This window comes from Portunus trituberculatus, chromosome 24, assembly GCF_017591435.1.
Source record: "Portunus trituberculatus isolate SZX2019 chromosome 24, ASM1759143v1, whole genome shotgun sequence".
Classification (NCBI taxonomy): domain Eukaryota; kingdom Metazoa; phylum Arthropoda; class Malacostraca; order Decapoda; family Portunidae; genus Portunus; species Portunus trituberculatus.
Window position 1 is genome coordinate 273,164 of NC_059278.1, and position 25,601 is coordinate 298,764.

Consider the following 25,601-nt stretch of genomic DNA (forward strand, 5'->3'; position numbering starts at 1 on the left):
TCTTGTATCAGAAAGAAACAATATTGATGATCGTGATGCATTTTTAAATTCTAACGATACATCGGAGAATCTTAAAATGTTAAAATGAATGCGAAAAATTTCACCCTTTGCTGTCAGTGATGCATTTCAGATCTAAAGTTGCATCACATATTTACAAATTTCATTGATTAGTGTTTGGCGCCACACAAATAGCATTCAGCCGGTCAATATGTCTTTCTATACAAGTGCTCCCCGGAAACAGAAGCGTCCCGTGTCCTCCAAGGTCTGACTGTTACAACTTGACTCCCCGTTGGTATTACAATAATGAACATGCCCTTGTGCGATGTCTTATGCAAACACGACTTGAATAGGACAAACAGTTTAATTATGGCATGATTAGTATTATCGCAAGGTCACGAGTCTTGGCCTGACTTGGGTGCAGTGCAGTACTTTCACCCCGGGATTCGGGAACTGCATCTGTGGAGTGCTGTAGCGTGTCTTGCAATGAACTCACTGCTCATCGTGACACATATGAAGAGGATGATTAATTTTGCAGTCCAATGATGTGGCATTTAAGGGCGATGAACTGCGTAAGTGCTCTCTCTCTCTCTCTCTCTCTCTCTCTCTCTCTCTCTCTCTCTCTCTCTCTCTCTCTCTCTCTCTCTCTCTCTCTCAATCAGGTCATTCTTGCAATTTTTATTTCTCTCTCTCTCTCTCTCTCTCTCTCTCTCTCTCTCTCTCTCTCTCTCTCTCTCTCTCTCTCTCTCTCTCTTTCAATCAGGTCATTCTTGCAATTTTATTTCCTAACGATAGTGTGTGTGTGTGTGTGTGTGTGTGTGTGTGTGTGTGTGTGTGTGTGTGTGTGTGTGTGTGTGTGTGTGTGTGTGTGTGTGTGTGTGTGTGTGTGTGTGTGTGTGTGTGTTAAAAGAACTCATTAACTCTTCATAATCTCTCTCTCTCTCTCTCTCTCTCTCTCTCTCTCTCTCTCTCTCTCTCTCTCTCTCTCTCTCTCTCTCTCTCTCTCTCTCTCTCTCTCTCATCGTTATCACCATCAATAGCTTCGTGTAAATTCTCAGCATCTCCAGACAAATGACGTGTGTGTGTGTGTGTGTGTGTGTGTGTGTGTGTGTGTGTGTGTGTGTGTGTGTGTGTGTGTGTGTCCCTTACAAGCGCACTGGTGTTGCTGATAGGGAATACTTGCTGCTCACTCCCACACATGTTGATTAGGAGACTGTTGGCGTGGCGTCGCTCTCACACGATGGTTGTGTTTCTGTCGTGCACTCAATGACGGTCTGTGGGAAGATAAGATGACTGTATAACGGACCCAGTAGTGTAAGCCTCGTGTTCTGATCTACCGTTGCTATTACCGTATGGCGAAGTATTCTTACATTTTCTAGTGAGAATAATGAGGTGCAACAGGAAGGCATGTGACAGTCAGCTTTGTGTAGTTCCTTTTAAATTCAGTACTGAGACGTATTTTTCCTGTGCGTCTTGGGTACGATTAGACGATTTTATTGACATTAGCAAGGGTCTATGGAGGTCAGAAGATTAATGGCTTGAGTCTTCACTATTTTAATCCCAAGCTGCATAAAATCATCATATAGTAAACAGAATGAATGTGGAAACGCGTCATGGTACTGAAGAGATTAAATGCTACACTACCATGTCGGATTTTTCACATTCATTCTGCTTTCTGTTTGGTGACTTGATACAGCTTCAGAAACTCATGTGAGGATTGAAATAATGAAGACTCTAGCCATTAATCTTCTGACTTCTATAGACTCCTCCTAATGTAAAATAAAATGATCACAAACCTTATAGAAAAAAATATGTCCCAGTACTGAAGGGATTGGTTGCTACTCCTCTCAATTATGTCACAGTGGATTGGCTTTATGACGTAACTAATGTGTTTTTTACTAGATAACCACCGATAAATGATTCTTCCCACACGTCTATAGAGTATGTATGTGTGTATGTATTACTATGCATGTTTGTTCTTGTGTTAATTCCATCGTCGGCTTCTCTCTCGTTGCTGCAACCTTATCTTTCTTAGTATCTCATAACGCTATTTTCATGGTAAGTGTTCTGATATGCATGCCTCCCATCGCTGTACAAGACTATATTCTCTCTCTCTCTCTCTCTCTCTCTCTCTCTCTCTCTCTCTCTCTCTCTCTCTCTCTCTCTCTCTCTCTCTCTCTCATCATCATCATCATCATCATCTGTTCTATCCACCTGTATTATTTATTCCCATTATTTCTTACTATTTTTGTGCATCTTTGGAACTCCCTGCCTGTTCTTGTCTTTCCTCCTTCCTATGACTTCAACTCTTTCAAAAGGAAGATTTCAAGACACTTAATCTCATTCAAATCTTTAACGACCGGCAAACCTTTTAGGCACAGGTACCTTACTGGGCCCCTTCTTTTATTTTGCCCTTGGCCTTTGCACCTCCTACATAAAAAAAAAAAAAATAATAATAGATGAAATATAATAAAACCTAGAGCCAGTTTGAAAGTGTGCACAAAGCCATAAGTGTTTGGGAATGCTGTCCGTACTATTGTGATAAAATGTAATAATAATAGACGCACAACACTCCCCGGGGACTGGCTGGCTGCATTCCCGGAGGTGGCTCTCTGGTGAAGTATATAGACACCAGCTTTGGTTGGTGGTGCGCCGTCAAGGTCAGTGCCAGGGCGACGAGAACAGTTGTGTCCCTACGGTTGAAGGTCGAGTGGGAGGCGGAAAAGAACAGTATAAAAAAAAAGGAGAGAAAAAAAGTATTCTAGGGTTTCCTGTGTGATGACTGAAGGGATTGTGTATGTATGTATGTGTTTGTGCTTTCTCTCTCTCTCTCTCTCTCTCTCTCTCTCTCTCTCTCTCTCTCTCTCTCTCTCTCTCTCTCTCTCTCTCTCTCTGTTGACAAAGCGGCTACTAGTATTTACTTTCTCTCTCTCTCTCTCTCTCTCTCTCTCTCTCTCTCTCTCTCTCTCTCTCTCTCTCTCTCTCTCTCTCTCTCTGCATACACTACGTAGTTAACTTGATATAAGTTGATAAGAGTGAGCAAACCTTTGGACAGATTAAACAAACGTAGACATGACGTTGATACTGATAACTGAGGCAGCACACGTCAGTCACTCAGGGGGAAAGCATTGACAGTGGAGTGATCAGTGTTCCCATAGCATACGTGCAGTGATAAGGGCGAAACCAGAGGGATGAACTGTGGGCTTCAGCAAACTGGTCGTCAGCTGAAGATGGTGGTAGTAGTAGGGTAATGATGGGTTGGTGATGAGACTGCACCATTACGTCAACTCTCTCTCTCTCTCTCTCTCTCTCTCTCTCTCTCTCTCTCTCTCTCTCTCTCTCTCTCTCTCTCTCTCTCTCTCTCTTTTCCACATCACATCAGCTCCTCCTCCTCTCCCCTCTTGCCATTTTTTGAGACTATAAGGTTAGTGGCATGTAGAGTTGGCGTGTCTCATCTTTCAGTTGTTTCTGTTCCCTGTGTCTTTCTCTGTTGCTTCTCTTCCTTTCTAGCTCAAACGTAATTTCATCTCATTCTCTTCCTTTCCACATCACTGAAGTCGATCCTCGTGCTGTTTTTTTTATTTTTTTTATTTAGTTTTCGCTGTCTCTCGGTTATTTATTTATTTATTTTTTCCTACGCCTTCCTCTCTTGATTCTTCTTTTTCAGCTCTAACGCAATTCCATCTATGTATTTTTTTCTTTTCTTCCACAGTCCACACTACACGCAAATCCACCTGTGTCTTCTTTCCCTCTTTCCCTCCACATCACATCAACTCGGCACTTCTTCTTTCCTCTCGTTAACTCACCAGTGCTTAATCTGATCCAGAGTTAGGTAAATGAAGCATATCGACCCTGGGAAGGCTGATCGGTAGGTGGAGGTATACGACGCTACTAAATCTCTCGCTACTTTTATGTATACTTTTTATTTAGGAAGCAACAAAATACCATCCTTTTTCTCTTAGCTATCTGTTGTATCCTTAACCCCTTCAATACTGGGACGCATTTTTTAACCTTGAGATTTGTGTACGATTAGACCATTTTATTTACATTAGGAAGGGTCTATGGAAGGCAAGATTAATGACTGGAGTCTTTACTATTCTAACCCCCCACACGAGTTTCTGAAGTTGTTATAAAACCACTAAATAGTAAGCAGAATTGATATGGAAACGCGTCATGATACTGAAGGGGTTAACCTGTCTGCTTCACACGTACAAATAGGTCATCGCAGGCTACATCTTCAATAGAAACCATGCATGAACAATTAGGAAGGCAGCGCATGTTATACTCCTACACCTGCTATGTGGTTCAGTACTGCTACTTAGACCACAGCCCGTCCGCCACCAGGTCCTGTGTTGTCTCCCCGCTGACTTCACGCACTGATAACCTTTAGCCTTGAGCGCGAAAGGGTAAGTACTGGGTCTTGTTGTGTTATTTGTCCCTCGCTAAAGATAAAAGTGATAATGAAACGTCGTGGGTCCAGATTCTCTCTCTCTCTCTCTCTCTCTCTCTCTCTCTCTCTCTCTCTCTCTCTCTCTCTCTCTCTCTCTCTCTCTCTCTCTCTGGCTTGTTTTGTGTAATTTACGTGTTATAATTACATAAATGCATTGTCCGATCACTTGACACACACACACACACACACACACACACACACACACACACACACACACACACACACACACACACAGGGTTACTTTCATCTATATATGGTATTACTTAAATCACTAAATTTTTGGCAGTGTAAGCAAGTGATTTGACTATTTATATTTTCAATTTCAGTATGTTTATATTTTAAGTGGATATTTGACGGAATGTAAATGATTAAGTAGTGTACACGTTTATAGTAATTCATGCAATCGTTCTACATGTAATCAATTGCATTTATTTTTTCTTATTTGTTTGTTTATTTATTATGATTCTTTTTATGTAGGAGAGAAGGTCAGCCAAGGGCAATACTATGTTTAAAAAAAAAAAAAAGGAGTTTCACTTGAGTGCTGGTTCTCAATGCTCGCAAGGCTGTGGTATTGTCCCTGATGGATGTGTACAGTCCTCCCTAACTATTCTGCTTTATCCTCTTAAAAGTCCAAACGCTCCCATACAGTGTGTCGAAAATTCGTATATACTTCATTTATTTATCCCAGTTTTTTTATTGATTTATTATGCTTTGTAGTCTTATAAGTATAATTTCAAGGGGTCGCATTAATTACATGTCGTCATAGGTGTGCTTTCCTCACTGTTGGTGCAGGATTTTGCGTACAGTCATGTTAACACACACCCTGAAAAGTAATTATAATATCTTCCATTAGTGTGTGGAAAGGATTCTACATACAACTGAAATGTTTAACCTCTTCAGTACTGGAGCGCATTTTTATCATGAGTTTTTTTTGGTGTGATCAGACGATTTTGTTTACATAAGGAAGGGTCTACGGACGTCAAAAGATTAATGGCCAGAGTCTTCACTATTGTAAGCTCCACATAAGTTTCTGAAGCTGTATAAAATCACCAAATAGTAAGCAGAATGAATATGGAAACGCGTCATGGTAGTGAAGGGGTTAAAGAGTATTGACGTGACATGTTCAGTGAGAGAAAACCACAACAAGCCCGTCTTTCACTCATTGCCTTTAGCCCAAATACAAATCAACACGTATATTCTCATCTTGTTACCACCACTGGCTAACACCCATTACTAAACCACGTGTCTCCTCGCGCAGGGGGTCAGCCATCGCCAAGATCGTGGGGAGCAATGTGACCAAATTCGACCAGTTTGACAACGAGGTGAGGATGTATGTGTACGAGGAGGAGATTGACGGCAAGAAGCTCACGGAGATCATCAACACTACACACGAGAACGTCAAGTACCTGCCGGGGAAGAAACTGCCTCCCAATGTGGTACGTGAGTAGTAGTAGTAGTAGTAGTAGTAGTACCATTATTATTATTATTATTTGTTATTATTACTATTATTATTAAGATTATAAGTTTAAAATAACACTAGTATATACAAATTGAAGACAAATTCATTGACTCTGTGTGTGTGTGTGTGTGTGTGTGTGTGTGTGTGTGTGTGTGTGTGTGTGTGTGTGTGTGTGTGTCTCTGTCTGTCTTCAGTCATTTGTTCGTTGTGTACACTGTTTTTGTGTGTGTGTGCGGTGACAGGAGTGTGTGTGTGTGTGTGTGTGTGTGTGTGTGTGTGTGTGTGTGTGTGTGTGTGTGTGTGTGTAGTTCACTCGCTCATTGACAAGCGTCGTTTATTTTAGTTACTAGATGACTTACATAGATTAATGTGTGTGTGTGTGTGTGTGTGTGTGTGTGTGTGTGTGTGTGTGTGTGTGTGTGTGTGTGTGCGTGCGCGCGTGCGTGTATGACATCAGATAAATATTTTTTCCATTTCATTAGTCCATCAGAGCGAACTTACTATCCTTTTCTCAATAACCTCGTCTTTTATCTTTTCATTATGCTGTTCTTGTACTTAAATTATACAAGATTATCTCTACCATAAGATCCTTTGACTATTTTTTACATTTATCTTTCTTATCTCCACGTCAAACTGTCACCCATTCTTTATACTTCAATCTTTATCTCAAACAGTCATTTTTATCTTATCACATCAGGGATATTAATCACACATGTACATTAACGTTATCAAGCGCGGTGTTTTCTCTATTATCGAATATACGTAATCTAAATTGATGGAGTTTCATATTTCACGTGTATAATTAGTTGTTATTCGAGCGATTTGTGCTGAATTTATTGAATGCTCTTCGTTTATTTGCGCTCTTATTATTTTGTTTGTTTTTGATATTTCAATTTTCTTGTGTATCAAGTTTTTTTTTCTCTTTTTTATTCTTTCTATGGTTTGGTTGCGGCACCTTATGACCCCTGGTTGTTGGATGTTTCTCGTTTTTATTTTCGTTTTTTTTTTTTTTATATCCTCTCAATTTTCTTATGTATTAGTTTTTTTTTTCTCTCTATTTTCTTTTTAATCTTTTGTATGGTTTGGTTGCGGCGCCTTATGACCCCTGGTTATTGCAGTGTTTAACATCAATCACTCTTCACTTGAGGGTTTTATTACCAAATCCTAACTTGTTACAGTGAGGATGTTAGACAGACAAACGGACAGGTGTAGCAGTCATAGTTAGTAATATATATCAGTGTTCATTCAGTTTTGTTCTTTATCATGTAGTCACACTTTACTGTTTTATTATACTGAATGTAGTTGAGTTTTTTGTCTCTGCTCCTTAAGAGAATCATCGTGATGTTTTTATATATTTGTTTTTTATTTATACCATGTAGGCTTTTTCACGAGAATTTATGGGCTAAATGGGATACTTTTTTGTGGCACCCCTTATCTGAAAACCCACCCGCTAGGAAACCATTGCCCTGAGTGAGGAAGCCCAACCTACACTCGAACTGTGGACAGGATTCAAACCCATGCGCTTGGAGACCCCTCGGACCCTAAAGCGCGCATGGTTCCACTGTATACCACGGCGGCCTCTGTTAGTTTATTTTGTTTTATTTCCGTAATTTGCTCTGTTCAGTGTTTCTTTTTACACTGTCGGCTTCTCAATCACTGCCCCTCACTCTGCTGTGCTGGTGACAGAGAGGAACGCATGAAGATCACCTGCCTTAACTATTTTTTGAAGGTTAAGTTGCTCTATGGAATTCAACACACTCAGTCAATTTTACTCTGCATAACTTCATTGTACCCTATATAGCCCAACACACTCAGTCATTTTACCCTATATAGACATTTAAGAGGAAGGTTTCAAGACATTAATTCCTTTCTTTTGGCTAACACTCTGCACGGGAACTGGCAACTAAGTGGGCCTCTTTAGTTTAACTCTTTCTGTTGCCCTTGGCCAGTTTTTCCCCTCTTACATAAAAAAAAGAAAACTACTCAACATAAACAAACAGATGAAACGAAACTTCACTTACCAAAAGGAGCTGTGGATTGCTCTTCATTGTAAGGCAGAGTACCTTTATAATCTATCGACTCCACCTCCCTCGGCCCCGGTATGGTTTCCTGCATTCTGCCTCGATCGTCAGTGTAGACTTCCGCGCGCGGGGGGGAGTAAAAATAGAGGCTGTTTGACCTACTCGAGGTGAACCCTTTCTCACTCCTGCTCAGTAACTTGGCTCTCTTCTGTTGCCACCACCATTGCCAACATTGTCTCGTGCCTGCCTCACCCTCGTGTCCCTGCCCCATCACCCCCCCTGCTCCGACCCCTTCACCCCAGTACTCCTTCCCTCTTCGTACCTAGACACGTTTAATCTGCCAGGCATGCATATTTTTTTCTCCCGCGTTCACATTTCGTCCTCTTCACCTACATCAGTGACCTTGGGATTTGTTTACTAGTGATTTGAAGTCATAACGTGATGGATTTTATTAACCTCTTCAGTATCAGGACGTAGTGTTTCATATTCATTCTTCTTTTCCTATTTGGTGATTTTATACAGCTTCAGGAACTCGTGTGGGAATTAAAACAGTAATGGATTTTATTAACCTTTTCAGTATCAGGACGTAGTTTTTCATATCCATTCTTCTTGTCCGATTTGGTGATTTTATACAGCTTCAGGAACTCGTGTGGGAATTAAAACAGTGAAGACTCTGGCCATTAATCTTCTGACCTCCGTAGACTCTTCCTCATGTAGAATAAAAGCGTCTAATCACAACAAAAAAGTTCACGATAAAAATGCGTCTTAGTACTGAACGAGTTAAACTATTGTAACGTACGTGACGATAAGATAAGCAGGGTCCTTTTTTTTTATACCTATTTATAACTAGACAGATTTGATTAGACGTACTAGCTAAAGTAATGAAGATAAAACAGCGAGGGCTTTTTCATATACCTATTTTTGTTGCCCTTGACCGGTGTGCATATATAAATAAAAAAAAAAAATTAGAAAACTATAGTGTGGCATTTTACAGAAAGAGCACTTAAGTTGTGGAGCAGAGTAGGATGTGTTACTGTTGGTGTGTGGTGGACAAGTGTTGCGTGTGGTGGTGGTGGTGGTGATGGTGGTACATTGTAGAGGTCTTTCCCATTTCCTCTTTTAAGCTGTCCCGTCTGTCGTGTCAGTGTCCTCCCACACACACACACACACACACACACACACACACACACACACACACACACACACACACACACACACACACACACACACACACACACCAGATAAATCAATAGGTAGCTAAGTGCAGTACATGTTTTCTCTTTGTGTTCGTTTGTATTCGTTATCGTGACTCTCTCTCTCTCTCTCTCTCTCTCTCTCTCTCTCTCTCTCTCTCTCTCTCTCTCTCTCTCTCTCATCTGGCATCCTTTTTTGGCTACTCTCACCTGTACAAACTCCCTCCTTCCTTCCCTCCTTCCCTCCCTCCCTCCCTCCCTTCCATCTGATAGGTGTAGATTGTGTACTAACCTGACTGACATACATAACTGTTTACTATGGTTCTACATTTTCTAATCTCTACATCTGCCTCTTTGTATATCTATCTATTTATTTGTTTATATATTCATTAAATGTTTCAAGTTTCCGTTTTCTTCATTTCATCTCTTCGTACTCCTACTCTCTCTCTCTCTCTCTCTCTCTCTCTCTCTCTCTCTCTCTCTCTCTCTCTCTCTCTCTCTCTCTCTCGTTAATTCTTTTCCTTCATTTCGTTCCGTCATCTTTCTTAACATTATTTTTTCTTCCTCCAATTCCCTCTGCTGCTTTGTTCTTCGCCAGAGCTTCCTTCCTTTCATTCCTTCTTTTCTTCCTTCCTTCTTTTCCTTCCTTCCTTCTTTTCCTTCATTCCTTCCTTCCTTCCTTCCTTCCTTCCTTCCTTCCTTCCTTCCTTCCTTCCTTCCTTTCCTTTCCTTTCCTTTCCTTTCCTTTCCTTTGTTTGTCTCTCTGTCGGTTTGTTTTTCTTTCTTTTCATTTTTTTCTTCTCTCCCTCCCTCCCTCCATTCATATATAATTTCCCTCCCTCGTCCCTTCTTAATTTTTTTGTCGTTATTTACTGTTCTTCGTTTCCATCTGCCATCTCCCAACACTCCCCACCTTTCTTTTTTCTTCCATCTTCCTTCCTTTCTCACTTTTTTCCTTCTTATCTTTCCCCCTGTTCTTCCTCCGCCACTCTTCCCTCCCTCATTTAGCCCCACCATGTCCCTTCCCTCATAATTCTCGAGTCTATAAGAGTAGGTCCCTATCACTTTAAAACACGCAAGATTGGGTCAGGTTAGGTAAGGCGAGGTGATGTTAAAGTTGAATTGGTTAGGTTAGGTTAGGTTAGGTTAAGCTAGGATTCTAAGGTTAGGTTAAGCCCTTCAGTACCATGACGCGTTTCCATATACATTCTGCTTATTATTTGGTGATTTTATACAGCTTCAGAAACTCATGTTGGGGGATTAGAATAGTGAATAATCTGGCCATCAGTCTTCTGACCTCCATAGACCCTTGCTAATGTCAATAAAATGGTCTAATCGTATACATATATATCAAGGTGAAAATGTGTCCCCGTAATGAAGGGGTAATTTTTTTATGCAGGAAAGAAACAAGCCAAGGGCAACAATATATATATATATATATATATATATATATATATATATATATATATATATATATATATATATATATATATAAAAGGCCCAGTTGAGTAAAAGTAAAGAGTTAGCCAAAATTAAGGAACAAATGTCTAGATACCTCCGTCTTAGTTACAGTTAGGTTTGGTTAAGTTTTCATTATATCGCCGACTTTCCTTTGTCCAGTTTTGAAGCCACAGCCAGCGGTCAACACAGGCAAGCCCACAGTTCACATAGACTACAGAATACTCACCCTTCCCCAACAAGCGTCCCCCGTGTCCTGCAGCCTCCCAGTGTGATTGTTATCTATTAATATTTCTTATTTACAATAGTCTCTCGGGGTCAATGCCCTTGTCAGAGAGAGAGAGAGAGAGAGAGATATGGATGGGGGAGGGTACGTGTGATATATTTAGTGTAACGTTTGCTTGTTAAATTTGACTGTCTGTAAAGTTCTGGGTTGTTTTTTTGTTATTATTGTTGTTGTTGTTGTTATTATGAGTGAAGGGAATCTCAAAATATGTATTAATTTGTACTTGGTCTCTCTCTCTCTCTCTCTCTCTCTCTCTCTCTCTCTCTCTCTCTCTCTCGTGGATAATTTTAGTCCGTCACATCCCGTACGTCTTCGTATTTCAAAATGCATACTTTTTTTCATGGTCTGCATTCATTGAACAAGTTGTTCTGAACCGTTCAAAAAAAAAAAAAATAATAATAAGATAAAAAAAAATCCTGAATATTTATCATTCTGTCTTTTATTTGGAAGAACATATTTTCTTCAACTTTTTATCCCCTCTCACGCCAGTTGTTGTCCATGTTTTATTATCCTAAATGTCATTGATTTTTCTATATTCGGCGTTTGATAAAAGTGCGTAGTAGTATTGATTTATATATTCAACTTTGCGATAAACCTTCATCCGTTGTCTTGTTGAAATGCTTTGTGAGTGATGGTGATGACGTATTTGGAGAGGCCAGGGAGCGCATGTCAGAAGGCACCAACACTGTCTTGTTTAACCGCACCAAAGCCACGCTGGATGACACTTTCTTAACAACGCAGAGGTTGAGTCTGTTGTGTACTAGGGACCGTCGTTCACACACACACACACACACACACATCATGTCCTTGCCCTTAAACCTAGTATGTAACTCTCTCTCTCTCTCTCTCTCTCTCTCTCTCTCTCTAAGATACTGAGATAGAGCTACTTGCTCTTATCAGCCATCTGCTTTATCATTCCAGTCTTCTCATAACTCCTCCTCCTACCACCACCACCACCACTACCACAACATCATCATCATCATCATCATCATCAATAACTACTACTACTACTACTACTACTACTACTACTACATAACGGTTTTCTTTCAATATTACAGCGACTTAAATTAATCAAAACAATCCTCCTCTCTTCTTCTTCTTCTTCTTCTTCTTCTTCTTCTCTCGTTACAAGAAGCCTCAAAATATTCGTACTTCACTCCGGCTCGGCATTTCTTGGTTCCCTGCAAATGTCACACGGGTGAAAAGACGAGAGAGAGAGAGAGAGAGGTGTTGTGGCTTTATAGAACAGATAGCCTTATGTTTATTTTGGTGTAATTATGAAAGTGTGTGTGTGACAGTGGAAGAATAACAAACTAAAGAATGCAGCAGTCAAAGGATGACGTTTCACTGTTAAAAGCTGCATGTGTTGTGGCAAACTAAACATTCAAACATTGTAGGCCCCGCGACCCCACCAGGGAGTTAAATAAGATGATGGGCGTGACTTGCAGCTGATCTTTGGCTAGGTTTCAAATATAAGGTTTTAATGAAGAGGAGAAGGGTGAGGAAGAAAGAGGAGCTAGTGAAATAAGCAACAAGCATTATTATAGTTTTGCATGTGTCTCAAATCTGCCAAAATAGACTATACTTGCTGCAGAGAGAGAGAGAGAGAGAGAGATCTTTAGTAGTTATACAGTGCTTGCTTTTTTCCATTCTATCTATTCATGTGTTTAGTGTTGACACACACACACACACACACACACACACACACACACACACACACACACACACACACACACACACACACACACACACACACACACACACACACACACACACACACACACACACACACACTCTCTCTCTCTCTCTCTCTCTCTCTCTCTCTCTCTCTCTTGGAAAATGTATGTCTTCATTAATGTTGCAGCTTCTTAATTGTTTGTGGTGGGCATCTCTTTTCCCTGAAAAATGAACATAATTTATGTTTCAGTAAGGACCATTGTCACATACACACACACAGATCAATTATTTCTAGCTTTGTGTCTGTTGTTCATGACAGAAATGCCTAACAAATGTTTTACTGAGGATGTATCATTAGTACAAACCATAATTCATTCCTCCTAGGTGGCAGTGCCTGACGTACTGGAGGCAGCAAAGGATGCTGATGTGCTCATCTTCGTCATCCCTCACCAGTTCGTCAAGAGGGTGTGTCAGCCTCTTGTAGGCAAATTGAAGCCAGACACCGTCGGCATCTCTCTCATCAAGGTGAAACACTGCTATGCATTTCTTCCTTCAGCTGCTGCTGCTGCTGGTACACCTAACAGCCCCGTCACACTTTATATCCTTGGTGCAGTAGTTTTTGATGTTTCCTAAGGCTTCATAATGCTAGTAGAGGGACCAGATGAAGGAATCCATATCCTATAGACAGGAGGGTATGCCTCCCTAGAGTTAGGCTTGCCTTGCAAAGTTTGGGCTTAGCACCATGATGGCACAGTGCATCTAATTGTATGTATGTTATAACGGTATATTTCAGAAATTTTACAAGTATCATAATTTTACTTTTACAATCACAAATTGTTTTTTGTAGAATTAGTATTCACATATCAATGTATTTACCTAGTTGTATTTACCTAGTTGTAGTTTTACAGGGCCTGGGCTTTATGCTCGTGTGGCCCCGTCTCCATATCTACACTTATCCAATCTTACTTTAAAAGTGTGCACACTTGTTGCAGACACTACTTCTTCATCTAAACTGTTCCACATCTCAATACATCTTTGTCGGAAACTATATTTTTAATATCTCTCAGACATCTTCCTTTCTCAGCTTTTTACTATGCGATCTTGTGCTTGGATGTCATATTCTTCTCTCAGGATCAGTTTCTCATTATCCACTTGGTCCATTCCGTTGATCAATTTATAGACTTGTATCAGGTCTCCTCTCTCCTTCTTTGTTCCAAGGTTGGTAGATCCATAGCCTTTAGTCTCTCCTCATATGTCATCCCTTCAAATTCTGGAACCATTCTTGTAGCCATTTTTGTAGCCTCTCCAATTTCCTTATGTGTTTCTTTTATGAGGGGTCCACACTACTCCTGCATATTCCAATCTGGGTCTTATTATAGTACTTATCAATTTCTTCATCATTTCTTTGTCCATGTAGTGAAATGCTACTCCAATATTCCTTAGCAAATTATATGTTTCTCTAAAAATTCTATCAATATGGCTTACTGGTTGATTGTTTTCTTCCATCGTCACTCCTAAGTCCTTTTCCTTTTGACTTTCTCCAGTTCTACTCCATCTCCCATCTTATAGATTCCCACAGGTCGTCTTTCACTCTTTCCCATTTCCATGACATGGCTTTTGTTCACATTGAATTCCATTTCCCACTTCTTACTCCATTCCCAGATCTTATTTAGGTCTTCTTGCAGTATTTCACAATCCTCCTTTTGCTTTATAACTCTGCACAGTTTCGTATCATCCGCAAACAAATTTATGTAGCTGTTCACTCCTTCTGGCATGTCGTTAATATAAATGAGGAAAAGTATTGGTGCCAATACTGACCCCTGTGGCACTCCACTTTCTACTGCTCTCCACTTGGACTTCATATCTTTAACTACCGTCCTTATTTCTCTCCCCTTCAAATAATTTTCTATCCATCTCAATGTGCTTCCTTTTAAGCCACCCTTCTTCTCTAACTTCCACAGTAATCTTGCATGTGGCACTTTGTCAAACGCCTTTTTTAAATCCAAATAAATGCAGTCAACCCATCCCTCTCTCTCTTGTACTCTGATCAACTATTCTAGAATAGAAACTCAATAAATTAGTTACACAAGACCGTCCTTTTCTAAAACCAAATTGGTTATTTGATATTAATTTGTTGTCTTCAAGGAACTTGATCCATTGTTTCTTTATTATTCTTTCACACATCTTGCATATTACACTAGTTAGTGATACCGGTCTGTAATTTAAAGGTTCTTCCTTCCGTCCGCTATGTATATGTTTGTGTGCATGTTTATTATTCTAGTGACATTTGTATTTTCTTTTTACAGGGCTTTGACCTGAAGGAAGGTGGTGGCATCATGCTCATCTCCCACTTGATCAAGGAACTTGTAAATATCCCTATCTCAGTACTGATGGGGGCCAACCTGGCAGGCGAGGTGGCCGACGAGAAGTTTTGTGAGACCACCATAGGTAGTGTATCTGATCCTAGTCTCAAAATAGAAAATGATAGCAGAAGTGGCTGATGCTAAGGATTAATATTACCAATACTACATTTATTGTTGCCATTACCTTTATCATGAACATTCTAATATTGCTATTCACTTTCTTTCTTTATATCCATTTCTTGAACCTTCTTGCCACCAGCTACATCACTATGTTTCTTGTCTCCATAGGCTGTAGGGACATAGAGGTGGGCAGGATGTACAGGGACCTGATTCAGACAGACTACTTCAGGGTGGTGGTGGTGGATGACGTGGAGGCTGTTGAAGTTTGTGGAGCACTTAAAGTAAGGATGGATGTTTTAGTTTTTGTGAGTGAAGTAATGTGTATATTGTATGTTCAGATATAAATATTAATGAAATGTTTATAAGTCAAAATGAAACAACTGTATAATATTTATTTATTCATCAAGTATTTTTTTTTTCACTTTGCTTTAAACTAATTCTGCCTCATATCTTGCTTTTTAATGAAAAACAATTACTAATGATAATTTGTTCATGTATTTTCATATAGTGGAACTTAATACGTTATTATTTACAGATTCTACCATTCGTAGTGAAAGAAGAAAGTTAATATGAATGATAAGGTTATCGTTGCATTTTGTTTCAGAACATTGTTGCAACAGGAGCTGGCTTTATTGATGGCCTTGGGTATGGAGACAATACCAAAGCAGCTGTTATTAGGTTAGGCCTGATGGAGATGATAAAATTCTGTGAGGTGAGAGGTAGCATTTTGTTGAAACTGTATCTGTAAATCTTTTGATCCTGATTATGTAGTCACTGTATCAAATTGTGACTTTTATTAAGATGATTTTGTGTGTGAATGTTAATGTTGGTATATTTAAAATTCTATAGATATTGATATTGAGTGTTTTACACTGATACTGTTTGAGTATGTCACTTTATAGAGATAGAAAATTGTTGATGTACTTAAAAATTATGTGACTGAAAAGTTTGTGTAATTTTTTTAGCTTCATTCAGTAGAAATCTCTTTGTTAATTTTTTTCTCAAGAAAAAATAGAACATGTCACAGTTGCTTTCTTCTTGTCTGTGGTGGGACAGGTGTTTTACCCAGGCTCAAAACTTGGAACCTTCTTTGAGAGCTGTGGTGTGGCGGATCTCATCACCACCTGCTATGGAGGCAGGAACAGAAGGGTGGCAGAGGCATTTGTCAAAACAGGCAAGGTAAGACTTAAATTTACTGTGTACATTTTCTCACAGTAATTTTCATATTTTTGTAATAAAATGTATTATAGTGTCAGGAGAAGAGAGTTGTTTGTACATATTCAAGCACCTCACATATTTGATAAATGTCTAATTTACTTTATCACAATATAGTATTCTGTTTCAAACTAAACAGAATTAGTATATAAGAAATTAAACTCCAGAATATCTTTGTGCAGAAACTGAACAGAATTGTTACTAAAATTATGAACTTATATTATTCTGCAATTATACAATCTGTTATTTCATTCTTAATCTCATGGCAACTGTAATTACAGGGTGATAGGGGAATTCACTAAAATAATTTAAATATTTGAAATTAGTAGTAGAGAATAATTCAAGAAGTTTAGTTGATATACTATACATAAAGAGTATTTACTATTTACTGTACATATGAAGTAATCATCACTGATTCCACACCCTCTAAATAATAGTTATCAACTGACAGATGATAACCAAATCTAATAAAATTTGGCTTTAAAGAAGACTAAGACTATCCTTTTTTGTAACAAAATTAGAACTTACAGCCACTGTGGGTAGGTTCTTTAAGTTGGTCTGCCGCTTAAAAGACCTATATTACCCTGATGATTATTATTATTATTTTTATTATTGTTGTTATCATTATTTTTATTATTATTTTTATTATTATTATTATTGTTGATGTTAGTAGTAGTAGCAGTAGATTGCTATGTGGTACAGTGCTTGGCTCATAACTTCATGGTTGTAAGTTAAGTAATGTTTTGCCATTGGTTGAGGCAATACTCTCAGTAACCTATTCAGTGTTGTATTATCCTATTGTACTATTACTTAGTTACTTCTTAAACATTTTCTTCAAATTTTCTTGTTTATGCTTTATGTATATTTCACATTTTTCAGACCATAGAGGAACTAGAGAAAGAGATGCTAAATGGCCAGAAGCTACAAGGTCCCTTCACTGCTTTAGAAGTTAATCACATGCTCAAGCAAAAGGGTATGGAGGAAAGGTGAGTTTCATCTTTTGCTACTATTACAGTAGTATCACATGTTATTTCCCATTGAAATCAATGGACAAATGATTAATTCGTTCCAGAGGGGAAAAAAATTCTCTAATATCACTTATCTCAGTAGTAAAAGGTACATGAGACAGAACATTTAGTCAGCAGCAATGGTGGTGGTAGAGTGAGTGAGGTGGAAGGGATATGGTTAGAGATTGTGTGAGTTTTGGCAGGATTGATGCTTGTAACACTCAGTGCTTTTAGGATGGCTGTAAGTAACCCTATGTAAATTATGGGCTTTATGAAAGGATGTATGCCATAGTGGATATCCTGGAGTACCACTGTATATCACCATCATAACCATTATACATACTCATGGTATGAAAAAGTAAAAGAATAAATAAAAAATAAATAAAATACATGCATAACAATTGGCATTAGTACACTTGTACCAGTTAGTGGGTGTTGCCTTACAGTCAAGGGTAGCATACATAGTGGTGCTTTAATTGTTCTAGATGATGTACTTATGCAATGAATATTGAATATTGTTTGTGTTCCATGCAGATTCCCTCTCTTCACTGCCATCCACCAAATCTGCCTGAAGGAGCTACCACCACCAGGGATGATAGACTGCATCAGAAACCACCCAGAACACATGTAAGTCTATCTTCTCTCTCAGTTCTTCCTGATTAGTACTTCCCATTCTTTTGTAGAACATCAGCCTACCTCACTAGCCATCAGCAGTATCCTCTCTGTAGTTAGATAATACTTTATCTCTATACCTGTATATATATTCCTGCTGAATGCCCAAGTTCTATTACAATTATTGGAAATTGCTGTTTCCCATACTACTTCATTCCTACTAATCCCTCGTTAAACTGAAGAAAACTACTGATATTGACTGCTCTGTAACCCTGATATACTTCAGCCAGTCATATGTTGTTCTGTCACATTTGGCAGTATAACAACATATAATGTCATTGAGCTCCTCTAGTCACGGTATAGAAACACTTCATCTCTTCACTCAAGCAGTTCTGCATCAGTGTAGTTTTCTGTTGTATTTCATTGGATGCACATCTTAGATTTTTTTTTCTTTTTTTTTAAGAAGTATTAAATGTTGAGAATATCTTTACCTAAGAGTCATGAATTCATGTACTAATGTTTGTAGTTATCACAGTTTATTTAGATAGGCATCTCTTCATGCTTTTTCACATTGTTGATGCATATGTGCACAGTTTCTAGATATCAAGTGTCATTGATCTTATAGTTGAAGTATGTAGAACAACCTGACATGAACTAGTGTTATTGATAAGGCAATGAAGAGCTTTATTTTTTGTAATATGTATCAACTTTTTACTGCAATTTTATCCTACCTGGCAATAGATAATCAGGAATACCTAATGAATTGATTTTGATAGAAGATTTGTTTATTTTATGAAGCACTGTCATTAATGAATTTTTGACCAGTATTTGTTAGTATATAATAAGTTGGTTTTTTTTTCCTATAAATGTGACTTCTATCAAGGGAATTCATTGTGGTCATGTCAGAAAAGATATTCTGTCAGTCAGCAATGAAATGCATAAGTAAGATATAGGAAATATCTTCAAATTTATCATTATAAAGGAAATGTGAGATGTCTACCATTAATTAACACAAAATTGCTGAAAATCTATGAAATAGTTTTCATTCCGGATCATAAGTTTTCATTCCCAGATCATAAGTTGTCATTCCCAGATCATAAGTTTTCCTTCCCAGATAAGTTTTCATTCCCAGATCATAAGTTTTCATTCCTAGATCATAAGTTTGAAGAGGTCATCATTTCAGAGCCTCCCTTCCTCATCTTCCCTATGTTGCATTCCACTCCTCCTCCTCCTTCCCCTCCCAACCCATACCTTTTACACTATGGACTGCAGGGTGATAGCTTATTCCTTTCCTTTCTTTCACAATTATCTAGGCCTCCAAACTGCTTTAAAATTTCGATGGCATCTAAGGAATCATCAGAAAACGAGGCTTAAGCAGAGTGGCATATGTGGGGTGCCTGCATCTGGTAGGGTGTATGAGCTGCCTCTGCCTGCTACTGTACTTGTGTAATTCATTCTGTTCTACTTCCCAGCTAGATTCCATTTAATACTCCTCTGCATCTAGTGGATAAAGATATGCTTGCAGCATTGGCCATATGACAACTCCTGACTCAGGCTACATTATGATTGAGTCTGATGGATATTAGTGTTATGACTATACATAGTGTTTATGTACTACTATGGTTATGTTGCTTACTTCTTTTTTTATTATTTTTTAAAGTTACACTTATTTTGTACATGCACTGTCAAGCTAAAGGGTTCCCCAAGCAATGCTTTATACATGTTTTATGTTAGTTGCTGTACAGAGTAGTAATTTCAAAATACACCAAACTTTCTCCATTGTGTATTACACTCAGTAGTGATTCAGAACATGTGTAAGGTTTTGACTGATTTTCATCAATACAATACTGTGCGTACTATATAGATTTAGCATATATCCACATGCTCGAGTAGCTCTGCATAGCCCCTGGTATTTAGTATACAGTATAGAAAAGAATGCATCTATTCTTTGTAACTGTATTAGTCAGTTTTTTTCCTCTTTAGCAGGTTTCTACAAGGCATTTGTAATGAATTTTGGCGTGTTGTTTAAGGTATTTAGATAGATAATGTAGGATGTAGTTACCATCTTTCATGAAAGTATACTTTGGATTTATGAAAATTTTCTCTCATAAAGTTTTATGGTATTACTCAGTTTTTCACATACTTCATTATAATATATACAACTCAAACACTTCTCAATACTCAACAATAATATATATATATATATATATATATATATATATATATATATATATATATATATATATATATATATATATATATATATATATATATATATATACACAAATAGTCTTTTCATTGTTGTGGGTCATCTGCAGTGCACTGCCTTTACCTTAGGAAAACTTCTTATATTGTTGCTAGTATTTTACTGAATCCTTCAATATTCTCTAGATTTTATCAATTTAAAAATATATTTCACCTCATAGAATGTGAGTCAATCGTTATGCTTCTAAACTGACACAGTGCAGATTTATAGATATTCTATTTGTAATTTCTGTACTTCATCTGTGTTTAATTTTTCCCTTCTTGACTGCCTTGCTGTTTCTCCTCCTTTATGGAATCCTTGATCCTTCGATCATGACTGAAATATGCGATGACACAGTTGGCCATGTGCTTGAGGGTAAGGTGTTGCTATACACCATAATTATGTAGTAGACTTACAAGTCAAGGATACAAAAAACACTCCTAGGCATTACTTGCCCTGCTTTAGTGATGCACATATGCACAGCACTTAGAGTCTCTCTCTCTCTCTCTCTCTCTCTCTCTCTCTCTCTCTCTCTCTCTCTCTCTCTCTCTCTCTCTCTCTCTCTCTCTCTCTCTCTCTCTCTCTCTCTCTCTCTCTCTCTCTCTCTCTCTCTCTCTCTCTCTCTCTCTCTCTCTCTCTCTCTCTCTCTCTCTCTCTCAAGGATGCTCTACTTGGACATGAAAATCTTCACATCCCATAGAATATAAAGATCAATCTGATTGTTGCTTCACATTCTGGGATTATATATATATATATATATATATATATATATATATATATATATATATATATATATATATATATATATATATATATATATATATACTATACATATATACATTTTGCAACAGGTGCTGTTTTTTGTTTTGCACTAAGGCATGCAAACCTAAGTAAATGCTATGGCCAACATATCATATTAATGTTCTGTTGGGCCTGAAAGAATTGCTCCTTTCAGTGGCTGTCTTCAGTGATGTTTTCTGTACCTTGAATTTGTCATTGTTGCTTGTTCTTTTTTTTTTACAGGCATGTTAAATTTAAAAAATCTTAAGTGGTGCTTTTAAGTAGAAAAACATTGTGCTTCAGGAAAGTGATGAAACAAGAATACAATGATAAAGCTAGGCAATAATTTAATTTCAAAATTGTACTAGCCTCTGGCATGTACAGCAATAACGCACTGGCCTGACATTGCTAAGGTTGATGGATTGGGTCTCGCTCAGGCTTGTGATTTAAGCTGTTTACTGGGAGGTTACTGTTGTGGTTGGAGTGGCACAGCGGCAAGTTGGGATCACCTGGTTGATGTTCTGGAGAGCATCAGATGTGATGTATAACAAAACTAAAACCAATGAAATTTAACTTTAATTTTAAATGAGTATAATAATGTACTCAAGTAAAATATTTGTGTGATCTTCTTTCATCTCAGCTACATTTTTGCACCATTTTTCTTTTCTTTCATCTTTTCATTATTATTAAGTTATTGTTGGTTCTTTAATAATGTAAGTAGTAGAGTTGTGTTGTGAAGCAAGTAGAATTTGTTGCTTATTATGGAAGTATATTACCAATGTTTGCATTTTATTTCACCAGGGGAAATCTGGACAGCTATATGACTTGATTGCCTCATCCTAAGTGGCTGGTTTGTTGAAGATGCTTCTGGATTTTGTGTGCATTTGTTTTAGGAAACACTGTAATTTATGGGCTTTATAAAACTAGTGTACATAGATGTACATACATATATTAAAGGAAAGACAAAAAGTTCTTAAAAAAATTACTAAGCTTTATTGTTTACAAGAGACACATTCAGACATATTTCAGCAAGTGTCTGATCATTTGTAGTGGTTTCACTTGGCAAATTTTCTCAGTTGTTGTCTTTGCTGTGGAGGATTCAAGGTGTTCCAAGAAGGTATTGACATACAAAGAAGATGCCCTACAATTCAGAGGTGGAAATATCACCTTCAAAGTTATTCGAGTTGGATGGAAAGTACCTTGATAATAATGAAATTTAATTAATAAGAATTTCTGAGAACTTTTTAGCTTTCTGTTGTATCTATATGCATGTATTGATTTGTGTGTTATTCTTAGTTTAGTCACTTATCTCTTCTATCTTCACATAACACTTGTTTCTTTAGTTACTTTTTACTAGCTATATGTTCTGAGGCAGATATTTAGTTGTGCACCAAATGTCAGCAGTACTATCTCAGAATTAATCTCAAGGTAGGGCATTCATTTCAGGCTGGGATTATTTTTATTAGTGTTCATTTTCTTTTTAATTTGCTGGCACTACATCATACTGTAACCCTGCAATCCAGAGAACTATTATGGTCTGGGAAACCAAACATGAAATTGAATGATCAGAGTTGTAGTTATAACAGGAGAGGCTGTCCATTCTTCCTTTTTTATAATTTTGTTTTGTTTGTCATCATATTGTCCCCCTGTCCAGAAATCTCAGTCTTCATTTAATTGCCTTATTAATAACATTATTCATCACCCTAAGAAGTATCTGGCTCTTCAAGATTTGCTGATTTCAGACTAAAATGTGTTGTTATTATGTTTGAAGATATCGAGACTCAGTATTAATGATTTCAAAATGTTGTACGTAATCACTGCTTTTGTCTGCAGAAATCACACAAAAACAGGTCATAACTGAGCTTAGGAAGTAATGGTGGTTTTATTTTTTTTCAAGAACATTAAAGTCAAAGCTGTAGTCATCCCTTGCCTGGTGGTAAGTCAACTCCAAGAGGTGTTTGCTGCCCATGCTGTTGTTTATCTCTATTTTGTCTGATTCTCTCTCTCTCTCTCTCTCTCTCTCTCTCTCTCTCTCTCTCTCTCTCTCTCTCTCTCTCTCTCTCTCTCTCTCTCTCTCTCTCTCTCTCTCTCTCTCTCTCTCTCTCTCTCTCTCTCTCTCTCTCTCTCTCTCTCTCTCTCTCTCTCTCTCTCTCTCTCTCTCTCTCTCTCTCTCTCTCTCTCTCTCGTTGGAGTAGTCTTGATGACTAAGACGAACCTTCCTGCCAACTTGGGCAGTGGTTGCGACTCGTCCAAAGTGTTTAGATGAGTGATTGGCTTGTGGGTTATTAGTTCAGCCCTTCATTTTACCTTCTGCCTTTAGCTCTACAGATAAAGTTCAGTTAATGAATTTACAGCATGGAAGTAATAAATTATAGGGAAAGAATGTTACCTTTTGCCCTGACCTGCTTGTAAAGAATGAGATTATTCACATTAGTATCACATAACCTTGTTCAAAATACTGAAAAATATATGAAATAGAAAAATTCAAGATTATGATTAATTTAGGTTTACTTTTCTTTTCTACAAATATGACTTGATCATAAATTAAAATTCTTGTGGAAAGAAAAGCATAAATGATTAAATGAAATAAAGTAATAGGGGTATCTAATCATCCACCTGCTGATTGGTCATCCCTGTCTGGCTGGTGGACGAGTTGTTGAACGTTGTGCACTTTGCTGATGTGCTGGTCAGTCACTGTCCTGTTTTGTTATAAGTGGATCATTCTCTCTTCTTTTGTGTTGTGCTTTATACTTTTCCTGCTTATGCATACATTCATGGATTTGTAATGATAGACACTTTTCTGAACATAAAATTTCAGATCCAGCAACAAAAATCTTCAGTTCTGGGTATATCTCTGAATATTAATTGGAGATTCATTGTAACATTTGCATATCTAAGAGCTGACTGCAGGAATTAGTGTGATAGATATTATTCATTAACTAGTCAAATAGAATCCACTTGAAAACCTATTAACTCTGCTGGTAAGGGAATCCAGGCATAATGAAATAAAATTGAGGTTTATTGGCCAAGATATTAGATAGTGCAATATTGGATACTTGCACTGTGTAGGTGCCTCTGGGTTCCATTCTGATACTTTCTGTCTTTCTTGCTTCCATCACTCAGAATGTACTTTCTTTTACCCAAATTCTTTGTGTTGCTTCTGTTATAGCCAAGGTCACACATTCCCTTCTCACTATACTGCCTATTTTATAACAAAGAGTGCACATTCCTTTCTTTCCTTTCTTATAACCACTTATGTAACTTAAACTTACATATTCTCCTTTTCTCCACATTGCCTCTATTATAACCAATCTGACATATCACCTCCCCTACTTCTACACTGTCTCTGTGATAGCCAGTGGTTCCTGTGGTAGCCAATCTTTCATGTTTACTTCCTATACCTTTTATTGAGTAATCTTACAATTCATCTTGCACACCTCTAAGTAAATTTCTTTGTACTATTTTTTTCTTAGACATTAAACATTACTTTCTCTTTTCTTCTGTTACAGCATTCAATTTTATGTCCATGCCTGCTGTCTCTGCATCTCCTTACTTAGTGTATGATTATTATACTTTTACATTTTTCACTGCCATTACTTTGAAGTCCTCTGGGATAGAGTAAGGGATGGTTTTTGTGGTTAGATACAGGTGTCCCTCGGTTAACGATCGACTACTTAACGATATTTCGCTCATACGATCCCTCCAAATTAATCCCTATTTTTTGGTTAACGATCGCCAAAATTCGGTTAACGATCGGATTGACCAATCGCAATCGCGATCGCAATCGCGATCGCAGCGCCTCCATCCACCCGCGGCCCGTGCAGTAAACACACCACAGTCTTTCCCGCTGTTTTGATTGTGCAACAACAACTCTATCACGCTCGCTCTAAACTTCTTTTTTTGTGCTTATTTGTGATCAAGTGAACTTAGTGATGGCTTCCAAGCGACCCAACGATTGTTCTCCACCGGGAGATAAGGCTAAAAATCGAGAAAGAGCATTGGCCTTGATATTAAGTTGAACATTGTGACTCGTCATGAGGGTGGTGAAGGGGTAAACTCTATTGCTCGTGCCCTTGGTTTATCTCAATCAACTGTATCAACAGTTCTCCAGAAAAAGTACAAGTGAAGCAGCAGGCCAACCAAGTCACAAACCTGCACAAACACACAACAACTCGTAACAGGGAACCGATTATGGAAAAATTGGAACGTTTGCTGAGGCTATGGATTGAAGACCACACACACCGCCGCATGCCTCTTTCTACCCAACTCGTTACTACTAAGGCACTGAGCCTGTGGGAGGACCTGAAACCAGAATTCAACATAGGCGAGACAGTGTCCTTCAAGGCCAGTAAGGGGTGGTTTGAACGTTTCAAACATCGTGGGAGTCTACACAACCTCAAGGTTAGTGGGGAGGCAGCGAGTTCGGATCAACCGCTGCAAACGCCTTCAAGCCTTTGCTTAAAGAGCGCATCGAGGAAGGAGGTTATTCAGCCAAGCAGGTTCTAAACTTTGACGAGACAGGCCTGTATTGGAAGAAGATGTCATCGAGAACGTTTATAGCAAAGGAGGAGAAGTCGGCACCAGGATTCAAGGCATCTAAAGACAGGTTAACATTATTGGTGGGGGGGAATGCCGCTGGTGATCTTAAGCTTAAACCATGCCTTATTTACCATTCCCAAAACCCAAGAGCTCTGTCTGGCTATATTAAGGAATATTTG

The 25,601-nt window shown here is 38.2% G+C and overlaps 1 protein-coding gene and 1 long non-coding RNA gene across 5 annotated transcripts in view; one reads left to right on the plus strand and one right to left on the minus strand.

Moving 5' to 3' along the window:
* Positions 1-25,601, plus strand: part of LOC123508057 (glycerol-3-phosphate dehydrogenase [NAD(+)], cytoplasmic-like) — a 37,501-nt gene that overhangs the window by 6,135 nt on the left and 5,765 nt on the right. The window contains exons 2-10 of one of the 4 annotated variants that reach the window (XM_045261459.1): positions 5,706-5,883; positions 12,926-13,066; positions 14,848-14,989; positions 15,193-15,305; positions 15,629-15,736; positions 16,081-16,203; positions 17,119-17,225; positions 17,781-17,873; positions 19,172-19,264. In XM_045261459.1, the coding sequence (XP_045117394.1) occupies positions 5,706-5,883; positions 12,926-13,066; positions 14,848-14,989; positions 15,193-15,305; positions 15,629-15,736; positions 16,081-16,203; positions 17,119-17,225; positions 17,781-17,873; positions 19,172-19,232 (1,066 nt within the window). In that variant the 3' untranslated portion in view covers positions 19,233-19,264. Of the gene's footprint in view, positions 1-5,705; positions 5,884-12,925; positions 13,067-14,847; positions 14,990-15,192; positions 15,306-15,628; positions 15,737-16,080; positions 16,204-17,118; positions 17,226-17,780; positions 17,874-19,171; positions 19,265-21,684; positions 21,734-22,780; positions 22,820-25,601 lie in introns of all 4 variants that reach the window. The other 3 variants (XM_045261460.1, XM_045261461.1, XM_045261462.1) reach the window with 3 other exon arrangements.
* Positions 932-8,325, minus strand: LOC123508070. Its single transcript, XR_006675855.1, has 2 exons — positions 7,928-8,325; positions 932-1,271 (listed from the first exon to the last, which is right to left on the minus strand). It is a non-coding gene; the product is annotated as an uncharacterized LOC123508070 (long non-coding RNA).